General features: G+C 36.6%; 1 protein-coding gene across 3 annotated transcripts; it reads left to right on the top strand.

Annotated features, from left to right (window-relative positions):
- The first annotated feature begins 347 nt into the window (after positions 1–347).
- C1H3orf52 (chromosome 1 C3orf52 homolog) lies at positions 348–9,870 on the top strand. Of its 3 annotated transcripts, none has more exons than XM_072422498.1 (6): positions 348–498; positions 2,947–3,064; positions 4,457–4,596; positions 6,062–6,135; positions 8,786–8,961; positions 9,740–9,870. In XM_072422498.1, exons 1-6 carry the CDS (start codon positions 439–441, stop codon positions 9,745–9,747), a joined length of 576 nt encoding a protein of 191 aa, XP_072278599.1. In that variant the 5' UTR covers positions 348–438; the 3' UTR covers positions 9,748–9,870. The 3 variants fall into 3 exon arrangements, with proteins under 3 accessions (XP_072278599.1, XP_072278582.1, XP_072278590.1); XM_072422481.1 differs by having other exon boundaries at positions 8,786–8,965; XM_072422489.1 differs by having other exon boundaries at positions 381–498; positions 2,950–3,064; positions 8,786–8,965.
- Positions 9,871–15,318: the final 5,448 nt, after the last annotated feature.

Raw genomic sequence — 15,318 nt, 5'->3', positions numbered from 1 at the left:
CCCAACAAGGTAAAAGACAACAATAAAATCCTAAAAAGTGTTTAAGTCTAATTTGGAACTAAATGAAAATGTTTACTTACATACACATAAAAGATCTGAAACAAGTTTGCACTCTTGTCACATTATATTATTCAGAAAGCTAATAGGATCAAAGAATTTTAAACATTTAAGAAAAAGTCATTTTGAAGGATTGTTTTTCTTTCCCTTTCTCTTGTTAACTCTTTTATTATGTTTTCTTGCCTTGTTTTAGCCAGTGCATGGGCTGCTGGGAAATGACAGCAAACCAGAAAAACCAGTCAGATGGTATTTGCTTACTCTCATTACTGTTTAACCTTTTTAGAGGAGTTAGGGCCACTCCCTAAAACCTTTAAACTGCATTCACTCTAAGAGCAGATGAAAATGCTTCCGGATATTTCAGTATCTATATAATCCTGGACCATGGCTTCAGAGGAAAACAACCACAGCGTTCAGTCAAAGATTCTTCTCCCAAATAATCAGGTAAGGTTGTGCTGTATTCTATGTAGCCTTGTGTATAATAATACTTTTATTTATCTTCAAATTGTGTAAAATGATATAAACTGAAGCTACAATATATCTCACATTTGCTAAAACTGTGGAGAACTAACATTTACCAAATATACATAGACTTTTCATTACTTTTTAGTGTATCTTTAGCCACAACTATAGATTTGAGGTTTTATTGTTTCCCTGTTGTTAGAAGCTGTGTTGGAGAAATTCCTTCACTTCCTGCCTAATCAAAGCGTATATATGTAAGATTACTATCGCTGGAAATAATCTTTTGTGAATGTTTCCAGTGATAGATAAATGAACGAATGTCGTACACATAACACTCACATTTTGCTCAATGGAGAGGGGTGGGGGAAGGACAAGCAAGAGGGACTTCTTTGTGCTCTCCTCCATAAAAATGCACAGTGTTCATTCCTGATTAGTCATTCACCTGCCAGGGAGAATTGATGGTTAATGTTGTGAGACCACTGTACACATTTCAGATAATCGCCGATCATGACATTTCATCTTGGAGAACAATCATCTGATGTGTACATAACCTAAAGGTTGTCCCCAAGACAGGAGGTAGGGGGAAGATTCTGTAACTGTTAGAAGTAATTTGAATGTTAGAACCTCTGCTAGTTTTTGTTGTTGTCTGTTTTCCCACACATATTACATGGTAAAAGGTTATCCCAAGGTGGTCCCAGATAAAATTAAAGCATGACAGGGGTTCTAACTTTTTCCCATTTTGTTTCTTTTTCATGTGACAGAGCTACAGAGCTTAGTACAGAATTACTATGAGATCCTGCCTGCACCATTTTTTTGTGCTTGTGTATTTTTTAACAATGCCTTATTCACAATTTACAAATGTAAATACAAATAAACACGGTAATTTCCATTAATACACACGTCAGATGATTCTTGCCCGAGTGAATGGTTGTGCTTATCTTGGGTAAAATATTTGAACAGTTATCCCCAACATCATTCATCAATCCACCACGCCCTGCATAGGCATACACAGCAGAGGTTAAAGACATATTTTTGGGGGGGGATCCAGGCACAGTGTGTATTGGATAGAAACGGGTGGGACAAACACTCTATCTCTTTCCCAGGCCAGGATTAGGAGATGGTTCTGCAGCACCTGAAAATCTAATAGAATTGCCAGGTCATACTGATGTTATAGCCTGAGGAGGCCTGAATAGATTTGAGTACAACTCTGTAGTGGAAGTTACTATCCCTGTGTGGGACTGTTGTCATGGACCATTGTCAGGTTTGGACTTTGTTTTTCTGCATCGTTTTTGCTATATTTTGTTAAAATTTCTGCTGAAAAAAAGCAGTTTCTTTTCCTGTATGCTGGATGAAGTTTTTTCGTGTTAACAACACTGTTCTGGACTGTACAGGTGTGTACTCTGTGATGCAGTATTCCCCATTCCCCCCAAAATCACAATATAACAGAAATCTGTTTGGCAGGTATTTTTAAATATTATTCTGTATATAATTTGTATAGAAATATATATTTGATATCAACATGTTTGAATACTTTGTTAACAAAAAGATTCAAATTTACCATTTGACCAAACTCAATATAGTTTACATGAAGCAGTTGCCATATAACTTGTTGTTTTGTTTTTTTCTATTTGTTTTTTTTACATAATTCGTTATTATTGTTGGAAATGTGCAGTGAACAATTTTGCATTCTACAATGCTATCACACAGGCACAGAAATAGATGAGTGACTCATGCTATGCTCTGCAAACAAGAAAACTGAAGGAGTTTTCACATGTACCTCTCACGTGCTATTTCGAGAATTGTTAAATAGTACACCTACAGCCCACCAATCCTGCATATCATTATGGGTTAGGCTATTTATATATCAGTCATTTTTTTCTCTTGTTTTGGCTGGTAAAGAGATGATTGTCATAGATGAAAGGTAGCACCTTGTTCTCTTTTAGTTCCAGCTTGCTGATTCAGAGGGCCCTTCTGGAAACAAGTCAATCTACAAAAATTTTGATTCTAACTTCTTTAAATTTAGGCATGGCCAACACTTTTTCATAATTACTATTAAGCAGCAGGAATTATCTTTACACATGAAAAATGTAATCTTGACATCCCTTATACACAAGAGAGTTGTGGAAAGTATGTCAGTGATGAAACTTGTGACTACTTTAATATGGCTTTCAAGTCTGTGCCTGTAAAACACATTAAGCACATTTGGATTGTGAGACAGGAATACTAAACTGTATTAACATACCTTATGCTAAGCAATTATTCTATATGAACATGGAATGTGTCTACAATATGGCTTTAATCCTGAAAACTTTACATATATGATTTTATTGTTGCTCTGGGCATTTTTCATAACCATCACAATCCCTAATATTCTATAAGTCCACACACAGATATTAAAGTATAAAAATTCTATGTCTTCTATCTTTTCAGCAGGAAAATGCTTCAAAAAGACACAAAAAGACATTTTTTAAGAAACCTAAAGTCTGGATAGCCATCATATTTGTACTGTTTGTACTTGTAACAATTATCAGTCTTGTACTTTATTCAAGTAAGTAAAGTTGCATGCAATAATTCTCTGTTGTATTCTTTAGAATGTCTTCCTTAAATAATCCAGGCAAATGTAGGTTAAAGGTGCAAACTCTTCCCAGTTGATTGGTTTCTATACAACAGTGGAAATGTCCCAATGTTTATTAATTGTAATGATGCTAATCCTTTAACCCCTTTACCAGGCAATTCAAAAGTTGCATTCCACATATACATGAGTCTTAAAAAGTGCACCAGACCTAGATTAAGAGAGTCCACAATAATTATATGTAATAGCATCTTGTTTGAATAAGCAATCAAGCTACTGTCATTTTGTGCTTTTAATATATCTATTTACTTGGGAGGGGCGGGGGGGGGGGGGGTTGTGAAAACACATTGGCTTTTCTAGACTTCTTAAATGTGAACTGAAGCATCACATAAAATATTGTGGTTATGGTCTGTTTCTCTCTTTGAGACTCTCTACATGGATTGTAGGGAATGCCTAAAATGGCCACACATCAGTAAGATTTACTTTAATTTTTTTAGATAGTAAAAAGTACTAATATCTATCTGTTTAATTTTCACTCAGTCACTGCCTGAGGTTGTACTCTCACTAATACATTTTGGGGCATTGGCCTTTTTCAGAGTACATCTGGTTCCCTGTTGAAACACTATAGACACATTTTGGTCCATTGACTCACCTGACAAGTTTTATTTTGTAATTGCATCTTTTTGGTTTATTTTAACATTAAAAAGTAATATCTGTGTTGTTTTGTAAGATTACCATATTGCTAGTGAATCTGAACTTTCTTTTGCTTTAATTTTCCTGCATCTCCACTTTTTTCTTCTCTCCATCTTTCTCTGTGACTGAATGGGAAAGGGAGAATCTGCACACTATGAGCTCACCTATGAGTTCATCTTTCTCCTCCTCACAAGATTCTCAATGCCCTTCAGCACACCTGGTTTGCTCTTTAGTACCTCCTCAACTCCCTCAATCAGACTATAAAATAAACTGCAAGATGCTGATTGCACTGCTTGCATTTAAGTTGTATGAATTATGAATATTTACAGAGCTAGGTGAATTTGTGCATTTTTGTATCTGCCGGCTAGGACTGGATCAGTTATGTGTTTCAGCCAAAGTCAAGTCTGATGAAATATTTGTCCCATTAATTTACTGGCATCTGGTGACTGGCTAGGCGGTCACCTGTACACATATTTTCAGATGGAGGATTCTGCTATTTCTAGTCATAACTTCCTAATTAGTTAATGTATAACACCCCCTGGTGCAAATAAGAAATGGTGGGATCACAGACACAGCTTAATGGCATGTATGGAAAATGCCTGCATTTATGTAAAGGGCTAAAATTGTATATTCAAAGTTTTTCAAATTATACCTTTATTTATTTTTTTAATGTAGATGTTTATGAGGACGACGATGAAAAGCATTTCAGAAGTTCATCAACAAATAAAACTTGTACCTTCACAGGAATCCTGAATCTGTCAGATCCTTGTCTATTGAATTCATGGATAAAAAATGAAAATACATTTCAGGACAGAGTAAGATGTATAAAATATTAATATTATGCTGTGTTTCATAGGCATAGAAAATATGTAAATTAATTACTGAAAATGCTAATTGGTGCTCCTGCTACCTGTTTTTCGTCCCTGCTGAGCATTTACCAGAAACTCTTGTTTCTCGACACATGGTCTGGCTAGTAATTTCTATACATATTTTAGAAGGCAACACTGGGCTATGTTTTGCATGTCCACCAGGCTATCCTTTTTTGCATTTTTGGGGGAGGGGAACGCTTTTTCAAGCTTAATTGCAACTAAGATTTACACTTGCAAGTAAATAGATCTGTAAAAGTAATAGTCGGTTATCTATTAGATGTTTTAGGTGTCTGTTTTGTAGGCTTTCTATTAAATGACAGAATGTGGGGAAAAGTCACCTAAAAAGGCACCCAAAAATTATTTTAGTTTATCCTTTACCAATTTGAACAAAATATGTTTTGGGGAAAAACATGCAGAGGGATAACACCAGACTACAGCAACATAGTGTGTGATGTGTTCAACTTCTTCTTACATGCTAATGATTGTAAGCTTTTCTGGGCAGGGTCCTTTTTTTCTCCTGTGTCACATTCTGTACCTGCCTGTCATTTACAACCCCTATTTAATGCACAGTGCTGCGTAATATGTTGGTGCTATATAAATTCTATTTATTAGGAATAATAATATATATGCTTAAAGATGGTCGTAGTCATAGGGGAAGCCATTATCCTACCATTTTTGGAATGTGGGAGTCAAACTACACAAACATGGGGAGAACATACAATCTCATGTATAGTGTCCTGGCTGAGATTTGGATTTGGAGGAACTGTATGGCTGTGGCATTCTAAGAGGTTTGGTTTGTACCACATTTGGCAGCAGCAGGATATTGTAATGGTATCAGTCAGTGCCAATAAGCAGATTTTCTCTGTCCACATAGTTTCACTAATGCATCTGTATAAGATGCTAATAAAACAGGAACGCCCAGCTGAACATCTGAGAATATTTGAATATTATTGGGTGATATATTAGTATTTCCCTTTCAAAACAAATACAGAAGACCTAAAAAATTCTAGGCAAGAAAAAAGGGAACATTTTCACAAACAAATCTCACATAGCAGTAAAACCTAATAGGAATTCTAACCCTTCCTAACTCTACCAAAAATTCAAGAGTTTTGGCTGGACACATGTTAGGTGATTTATACTTTTAAATCTAGAAAGCTCATACCACATATAACCATGAATTTTTTTTTTTTTTAAATAATAAATTTTTTTGTATCCAACTCCGGTATCACATTTTTACAAAGCATGTAATCTATAAATTACTTGCTCTACATATAAATAACCCTGTTCATTTTACTTTGCACAAACCCTGAGCTACACTTGTCATTAAATGACTATTCACTTTTATCTTTCTGCGTCTATCCTTACTAATTCTGATAATGTTTGCTAAGCAGTATATTATTTTGTTTTGCAGATTGTCAGTCTATATGCAAAAGCGCCTTCTCTGCAATACTACTTCATTGGTGCCAACATAGAATATGATCCAACGTAAGCCAGTATTTCATTTTGTTGTATGATGACAGCTGTGAGAAAAATAATTGCATACAACTTTTATGGAGCCATATTGAAAGAGACATGATGTCAACCATGCTAATAATAACAGATGTTCAGGCTCTTTCATGTTTTCAAACTATGTATAGTAATTCTGTATAAATGATGAATAATATTATACAGCATAATTTTATCAGGGCAGTAGACATAGTTGTATGCAGGAGAGCTCAGAATTATTATTGCAAAGAAAATATTTACTAAATGTGGAAGGTATGTACATAATTGTTTTCTGTCTATGGCAGGGGTGTCGCACTCAAATACACAGTGGGCCAAAATTAAAAACTTAGATGAGTCGCGGGCCAACCTTGAAATTTATTGAAAAAAATTGGGGACGTTTTTCTTTCTCATCAGATAAAAAACCTTTTCATATGGAAACAAAGACGTTTTGCTTCACATTCAATCTGGAACAAGCCTATAATAGAGAAAGAGGCATAAGAATTTTTTAAAAATTTTATATAGGAAAAAACTTATACCTCTTTCTCTATTTGTAGCCTTCTACAGAGGTAACCTTTCATTGGCAACCTTTTTGCACAAGCTAACAATAATAACAATTTTCTTCTATGAAAATCCAATCTTCAAGTCCATGCCTTGGAGAAGCAAGGAAAAGTACAGCTGTGGGGGAAGGCTGAAAGTGCCAGACGTGGCCAATGTGGGGCTAAATCTTATGAGTGGCTCGCCGCTGGAACGTTGTCTGCTTATGTTTGGCATTATTACTTTTGATTCACTGACTGGTAAAACAGCCTTGAAGCTAAAACAGCATGTATGTCAACTGGCCACTTTAAAGCTTTAAAGCTTGTTGCAGCTCTTATCTATATGTACAATAAAAGCCCTGCAGTTCTGCATTGTATGGGAGGACACAAAAGGTCCCCCCCATTTTGGGCAATAGAGAGGAGCACTGGCTGGGGAGTGAGAAATTTGGTAAGTTTATCTCCTTGTTCTGTCCTACATAAAAACAGGGGAATAACTCTCAGCTCAGAAGGCCCAATGAGGGGGAGTGACACTGGTTGTCCCTATGTAAAAGGAGTTTTGCTGTCTGTTTCCCTGCTGCTTTTTTTCCTTGCTGTTTAATTGCCACCATGGTATAGAAGGAAGGAAGATTGTGACTGGCCTCATCTGATGAATGATCCTCCACCCCTAGTACATGTTGTGGAAAGACAGAGCCAGGCCAAAGGCAGCCATGGCTGACAAATTTTGAATGAAAGCCTGTCTCTTGAGCCAGAGGTGATGTATTAGTGGGTGACTCTGGAAGTGGACAACAGGTGTAGAAAATAAGCTGCTTGGGGTTCAGGGTTTCAGAGAGGCCTCTTGTAGCTTATGCTATGTGTTAGTGTGCATGCAGGTATGTAATTGTCACTGCGGAAGCCACAGGTTGCAGTAGAGGCAGCAGTTTTCATGCATCTCCTGTTTCCATTTTAAGTTTTATTCAGCTTTAACACACAGGTCAAAATTGGCAGTCTTCATAATTGTATAATGCCTAAGGTATGTTAAATCCACAATTTGTGCATGTTATGTTTTTACTACCTAGAATTACATCTGTGTTCACCCTACAGAATATGAGGTTGTTTCTAAAACCTGTAAAAAAAAAATGAAAAGTAATATAAAAAAAGAGTCATTGTGCCTTTTTTCATATCTTTAATATCCAAAATGGCCCCTTACATTTGCCTCTGAAAAACCATCCTTCAACAGTTTAATACAAATACATGGTAGATAATTTCACTATATAATGGCAAGATACTCCTTCAGTAAAAAAAATAATTTTGAAGTTTCTGGAAACATGCCTATAAAATCATTCCTACCAAGTCCTGTGGAAAGAGTGAACACAATTATTTATATATATATATATATATATATATATATATATATATATATATATATATATATAAATGAAAATGGTAATCATAATTAAATGTGACATATGGGTTCTTTAGATCCCCTGAAGAAGCAGACTGGAGTTCCGCAAAACGCGTTGAGAGCATTATATCATGTAGATCCCTCTATTTTTCTGGAGTCACACCAAAATTGTGAAAATGTTTTACTATGTTCAGATATTAAATAATACTGTTTTAAACTATTGTTTTAATAAAATTGATAACTATTATAGTTCACGATTGATGTGATTTATGACTGCCTTGCCAATGACTAAATACAAGTATTGAGTCAGGGTTTCCTGGAGCAAGACTGGTGGATTTAACCAATAATTGTATGCCATTTTAATTCCATATTGTCCATGTATTTTGGGGAAAAAAGGGTGTGTTGTATTCCAAATCTAACTTTAATTACTTGAGAATAGCAGTTATCAGAGGTAGCAGAGGGAACTGCTTTAGAAGATGTCCTGCTTCAAATTTGCAACTATGAGTCAGGAAGTGCACTGCATTGCCACAAATTACGTTTTTAGATGTTCCTTAAAGGACATTCTATATTGCCTTTTTAGCTATAGGTGCACAATAAGTAACAAAACAAACCATTGCCCACTACAATGAGCACTTTGTGTAGTAATACAATATAAGTGCAAATGTTGAAATGAAGTGGGTTCTCCTGTACAACATTTATTTACAAATTGAGATGCAAGATGTGTTTTGTTTTTCAGTAATGAGAACCAATCAGCAATAATTCAACTGGAGTTTGCAAGTCCTTCAAAAGCTTTTGAATATTTTATCAGTACAGAATTGGTGGAGGGCATACTGAGACAAGATATCTACGATCCAGACTATTCTGCATGTCAGCATTCCAATACACTGTTTGATGCATTTCAAGTTACATTAAGTAGGTATGTCCTGTAAGAAATGGATAAAATGTTTGTCTACTACTGCATATGGCATTAACTAAAACCAATAGTTGTTGGTACTGCCCTTCTTTGGTCTTAGACATGCTTTATCTATTTGTTGTTAAAACCTTATCAAAATATTTGGGGGTGTGTTTTGTAAATGGCTAATGCCAGGAATGGAACTCCATTTTGCTGAGACTAAGGCTACGTACATACGTCCAATGGTTCTCGTCCGATAATTGGGTCAGGGCCGATATTGGACGAGAATCTGGCATGTGTACAGTGCCTGTCGTCCATCCTCTTATCCTGGCTTATCCACGGATGATGGATGACAAATGATCTTAATGGAAGCAAAGGGGAAGAGCGCGCAGCAGGGTGCCCCTCCCCTCTCCATAGAACAGAATGGTGGTGTATGTACAGCACTCGTTCATGCATCGTGCAGTCCTTAATCGCTGAAAAGGATCATGAAAGATCCATTCCAACAATAATTATTGCACGTGTGTACCCAGCCTTAGTGATGGCCATACTTGAAAAGAAAAAGATTGCATGGCTACAAAGTGCCTTGAACCATCTCTTCCCCTTATGTCAATTCAAGCCCATCATGGCTGGTTAGTAGCAGGTAAAAGCGTATTTTCCTATTTAAGTTTTTTTTTTTGTTTGTTTTGTTTTTTTATTAGCAACTTTTAATCCACAACAAGACTGTTGTGTGTAAATAACAGTAAGAATTAATGTAATGGTTTCGCTAATTCTTTGTCTCTGTCTTTCTATCTTTTACAGGTTTGTAAGCATCACTGACTGATTACATTGGTTCAAAAACCACCACAGTTCACACATTTCACCAATGATGTTGCTACCGTACTGTGTTTTTTTTTTTTTTTGTTTTTTTTTTCCCTATTGTGGTTTAGTTGACACAACAGGAACATTTGTATAGGAGTTTTCCTTTTTTTAATTGAAAAATTCCGCTAATTATAGCAGAAATAAAAAGCCTCATTGGCACTGTGCCTCTTCCAGACGTGCTGCTTCTTCCGGATACATAGACTTCTTCAGTATGTTGATGATGGTGACACTAATAAGAATGTGATACTTTATACTGTTTTATCAATGCGTTGACTCATTCATAAATTGATTACCTTGTAATTTCACTACTCTTTGTAGACTAATAAAAAATATAGGACATCTCCTAACAACTCAGTTTATGTAAACCAGAATATGAAGTAATGACTATTTTAACGTGGCGAAAAGTTTGTATTTTTTTTTTTGGTCTGTTAATTTAAAACCTAAACTGTGTCTGTAAAATAAATTTGTTTATATTTTTATACATGTATGGACTCCTAAAGTTTGTTTTCTGGTTATTATAATTAGCCAGTTATTTGTCACGATTAGGGAGACAGGGCCACTAGGGGGTGGCAAGCAAAAGAGGTCAGGTCACAAACCAGGGGTCAAATACCAGGGACACAGGAGCCACCAAAGACACAGGGAACATAGGAGACACAGGGATAACCACAGACAGAAGAACATTGAAACTGGCTGGGAAACAGCAGACTGGCCAACAAGCGCTTACACATTTGCTGGACAGAGAAAGAACTGAATTAACCAACTGGTGTACAGGAAATGCTCAGCTGAGCTAGGCGGCTCCGCAGTAGTGGAGACATAGTGCTGTGCTATGTGCTGTGTCTGAGCTAGCTAAAAAGCCAGGGATGATAAAGAGGCTATTTTCGGATTGGCCGGCAGAATGGGTGAAACTGATAAAACTTGGGACTTTGTTTAATAAGTATGGGAATTTGTTTATTAGGCTTTAAAACAAGCCATGCAAAAAAATTTGAATGGCTGTGCACGAAAATAGAACCGAATTAATGAGCACAATATGTAAAAATACAGCCCATAATATTTGTGCCATAATAAGTCAGACCAATTATAAAAGTATATATATATATATAAACATATATATTTTTTTTTGCTGCAAGACTTTTTGCACATATGCACTGCAGATGTATCTTTCTAATTGAGAAACGGTAGATTTTACTGCTGCTTTGCAATCACATGGCATCTTTTAAATGAAGGCATGGACCCACAGTGAATGGCATTCTTCCTAATAATATTTTATCATTATTAACGTATTATTATTTTACATAGTGCCAACAAATTATGCAGCACTTCACAGTCCATATTCATGACTAACTGACCCTCTTACAAGGGGCTTACAATGTTCAAAAAAATAGTCATACAATAAAAGTCTAAGGCCCTTGTTTGCTCACAACCTTCCCTTGTCTCTTAATAATTCTAGAAGGGATCTCCAAAATTTGATTCAGCTTATTACTTTTTTTGGTACTCTAACAGGGTTTCAAATTAACGACCATAAAAGCGAGATAATGTTTCTCAAATCTTCTCATTGCTCTATTTTGAACTCTTGGGCGAGACAAATAGGCCTGGCAGTGGTGCACCATTATTTCACATATTTAGGGGTTAAAGTGACCTGTAATATTTCGGAGATGTACCATTTGAATTATAAGCCCCTAATACACAAAATTTTTAACTGAGTAACTGAGTGTCAAATTGGAAACATCAGCTATTCCACCTTGGTCTTTACTCGGACTGCTCCATACACGGTTCCCACGTATCCCTGTGGAGGTCAGGACTAACTTGCTTTTTTGTGATACACTTTTAGTCTGGCGGGAAATCAGGAAATTATATAGAGCCTCTCACTATATTACATCTGCTATGCCACTACAGTCTACGCCTGATTTTCCACATGGATTCCAATTAAAAGCTTTTTTACTGACCCAGGAGAGGAGTTCAATTTCTTGATCATTTGCTATGTTAAGGGTTAAATATGCACTTCCAGCCTCACATTTTTGAATTATTTACAGGTAAAGCATTATATATACACCCACCTCCCCTCTTATCAAGTTTTTCCATTGCCATCTACCATTTTAAGGTTAATTAGGAAAATGCCCAGTAGACTATCCATTGCAGATTTTTATCAGTTCCTGAAACTAAGGGACGCTGATTTACCCAGCAATTATTCCTATGTAGAGAAATGGGCAACATTCCTAGATATGCCCTACCAAGAAACCCTGCAATATTTGGAAACTAGCTGGTCAGTGGTTCGTTAGTTGATCATTAGTGAAATCTGGTGGGAGATGCATTATAAAATATTGCATAGGGCATACTATGCATTTGATCTTAAAATCAAATCTTCTACAGTTTCCAAATTTTTATTGGCATGCCCTAAATCAGGTTTATCCCTAGCTTCCCTGGAACATGCATTGTGGTCATGTCCAAAAATCCAGTCTTTTTGGCACCAAGTTTTTTCCTATGCAAATCATTTAACAGGCCAAAGACAAACCTTTCTATCTCAAGGGGCTCTTTTCCATGTACTTCCCTCTTCTCTGCCAGTATCTAGCACCACCAGATCTCCGTCTAAACCTGAAAATGTATGTTTTCTCACAGCAAAAAAATATATTATTAAACAATGGCTGGACCCCATAGCTCCGTCTATGTTACAACTAATTCAATTATTACATTCTCTTATGATGATAATAAAATAGAAGCTACTCAGCACCTAGATACGCATCCTCAAAGATTTTTTGATACCTGGATGCCTTTTTTGAAAGACACATTCTCCTCTTCTCAATTAGATGATCTTATTGATCTTTTCTGTCATTCTACATGGTACGACTATAGAACTTTAAACAATACCTAAAGTTTCAGAGGTTTCTTTTTTTTTTTCTTTTCCTTTTGTTTATAGCTAGCTCATGATTTTAGTTCTTTGTTAATGAGGCAGACATTGCATTTGCTTGGTTTTGTTTAAATAATTAGTTGCCCTTGTTCTACCGACTAGGTAGTGATCCCTTTCCCCCATCCCTGGTTAAATAAAAAAAAATGTTAGTGAGGAAACACATTCATATGCCTGTTAATATGATGGATGTTCCTATTTATCTAGTACAACTAATACCAATATTTTATGTTATCTAAATGTCCTGTACTTTTGTTATTAAGATCTTGTTATTGACCTTTAAAGTTTGTGTAGCCTATGTTATTTGATGTTTTCTTTCTATCAATAAAAATTATTATTAAAAAGAAAAAAGTCTAAGGAAAATTAGGGAAAGCCAATTAACCTAACATGTTTTTAGAATGTTGGAGGAAACTGTAATGCCTGGAAAAAAAAACAAGGCAAACATGAAGAGAACATACAAATGTCATGCATTTAGTTTAATTGCAAAAATGCCATGGTGACAAATAGGGATGAGCGAAAAGGCCTCTGACAGTCTCGCGAAAATTTCCTTGAACTTACATGAACTAGCAACAGTCTCTGCCCTCAAAACAGCAGGAAAACCCATTGCTATTTAATGTACGCACCCCTATTGAATTTACATTAGCTGCCATCATGAGCTGGATGACATGTGTTAGAAATGTTACCCATAAAGTTGTGGACAAGTAGCGTGGTGACATTAGCAAAAAAATGGAGGACCAAAGATGGAGCGTGGGTCAGCAAGAGCAGTAGCAATGTGTGGCCTCTGGTCAGCTGTCGCCAGGCAGACTCCATTGGTAAGAGTCATGGAGAGCTGGGTGTAGTGCATCGTCAATGCCACCCAGAAGTGTACAATTTTAGTAAATGGAGTACTGACAGGTGGCAGCAACAACAGCATGAGGAGGAGGCAGTGGGCCCTGAGACAAAGCAAGGACGGCATTAGTAACAGGCATCTACAGCTTGGTACTTGGCAGGCAGCAGCAGTAGCAGCATGGGGAGGAGGCGGTGGGCCCTAAAATGGAGCAAGGACAGCATTAGAGGTTGAGGTCATCACCTATATGGACAGTGTAGAAGCAGTAGCTATTGGAGACATTGCTGTGTAGGGGACTGCCTTTTCCTATCTGCTAGCTGTAACTTTGTAAAATGCAGCATGGACAGCATTGGTAACTGGCATCTAGAGCTGGGTACTGGGCAGGCGGCAGCTGTAACATCCGGAAGAGGAGGCGGTGGCCCCTGAGACAGAGCGTAGACAGCATTGGTAACTGCCTTCTAGAGCTGGGTACTGGGCAGGCAGCAGCAGTAACAGCATGAGCAGGACGCAGTGGGCCCTGAAACAGAGCAAGGACGGCATTGGTAACTGGCATCTAGAGCTGGAGGGCACAAGAAATCATGTTTACCCTTTTGACATCTTGTATTGGGACCAGGGATCTTTAAAAATGGTCTCCAAGTGAAGCTTAAAGACAAAGGCATCCTAAAAGTCACCCACGACTGTCGTTGGCTAGGAGATATTTTGTCCCACCAATATGGTGTGTTTTTGAATGATGTTTTTGATACACAGGTGGGTGATATGTACTTGTTTTCCATGGAGACTAGTGGTTTTCTTCCTCATTGAACATCTACTGTGTAGGAATGTTTGACTCGGTATCTAAATATGCCACATCTGCACAAGTACGTTTCTTGAATATCAAACAAACATTGATGGAGCAAAATCCTAATATGTGTTCGGACCGTCCATTGTCTGCTTCTTTGCTGAAAGTGTTGGCTCTGGAAGTATCGAACCTCCTAGATTTGTGTCAAGCTATGTTGGATGGCATGCTCGCTGACTTTACATTGTTAGTTGAAAGCTATCTTAATTCTCTTCGCCTAGCAAAAGCAGATGCTTTAGCTGTGACTGAGAACTTATGCTCTGAGCTTCCCAAAGAAAGAGAAGAGAAAAGGCTTTAAAAGAATATGATGTTACCCGCCATGGATACCTTGTGAGATAGGAGTAAACAAAGCCATGATCTCTAAATGGGTCATTCCTAAAATAAGATTGGTGCTAGGAGACACCTTAGCACATACACACTTTGTCCTCTTTGTTTTGAGAACCACAGAACAATATTATATTTGGTTCTCTCATGTATCAGCTTACTGGTAGGTATCATAACAAATAATTAACATTTGAAATGAAGAGAACTACTCTATTAATGATACAGTTGTATGTCTGCTTAAATACTTCAGAAAGTCTTGGATTGAGTTTATTTGTTGTTTTTTTATTTGTACATTTATATGTGGGGGAAAATAAGCACAGAACAACTCAATGTGCCTCTACTCTATTTTTGGGTTTCAGCATAGTCTGTTAAAATGTACAATTGTAAAAATTATAGCTTCTTAGGTTTGTTTAATACAACTATTTCAAATATTGGGCATTTTGTACAATACTGTTAATTAATAATTTCCAAATAAATTGCTAATGTAGTAAAAAAAAAATATATCTGTATTTATTTTAAAGTAGGCCAGATAGTTCACTGGACCAAATGGTCTTCTTTGGTAAATAGGAACAGGTATCAAACACTAAAATATCTGTATTTATTTTAAAGTAGTACAGAAATTTCACTGTATCAAA

The sequence above is a fragment of the Pyxicephalus adspersus genome, chromosome 1 (assembly GCF_032062135.1).
Source record: "Pyxicephalus adspersus chromosome 1, UCB_Pads_2.0, whole genome shotgun sequence".
Lineage (NCBI taxonomy): Eukaryota > Metazoa > Chordata > Amphibia > Anura > Pyxicephalidae > Pyxicephalus > Pyxicephalus adspersus.
This window is presented reverse-complemented; position numbering and strand designations above follow the sequence as displayed.

What these genes read in the sequence shown, in the direction of transcription:
- C1H3orf52 (XM_072422481.1), top strand. Translation starts at nt 439, where the DNA reads ATGGCTTCAGAGGAAAACAACCACAGCGTTCAGTCAAAGATTCTTCTC. An exon ending in AAAATACATTTCAGGACAGA is followed by an intron (nt 4,597 to 6,061) that starts GTAAGATGTATA and finishes TTTGTTTTGCAG; the next exon opens with ATTGTCAGTCTATATGCAAA. An exon ending in TTTCAAGTTACATTAAGTAG is followed by an intron (nt 8,966 to 9,739) that starts GTATGTCCTGTA and finishes TATCTTTTACAG; the next exon opens with GTTTGTAAGCATCACTGACT.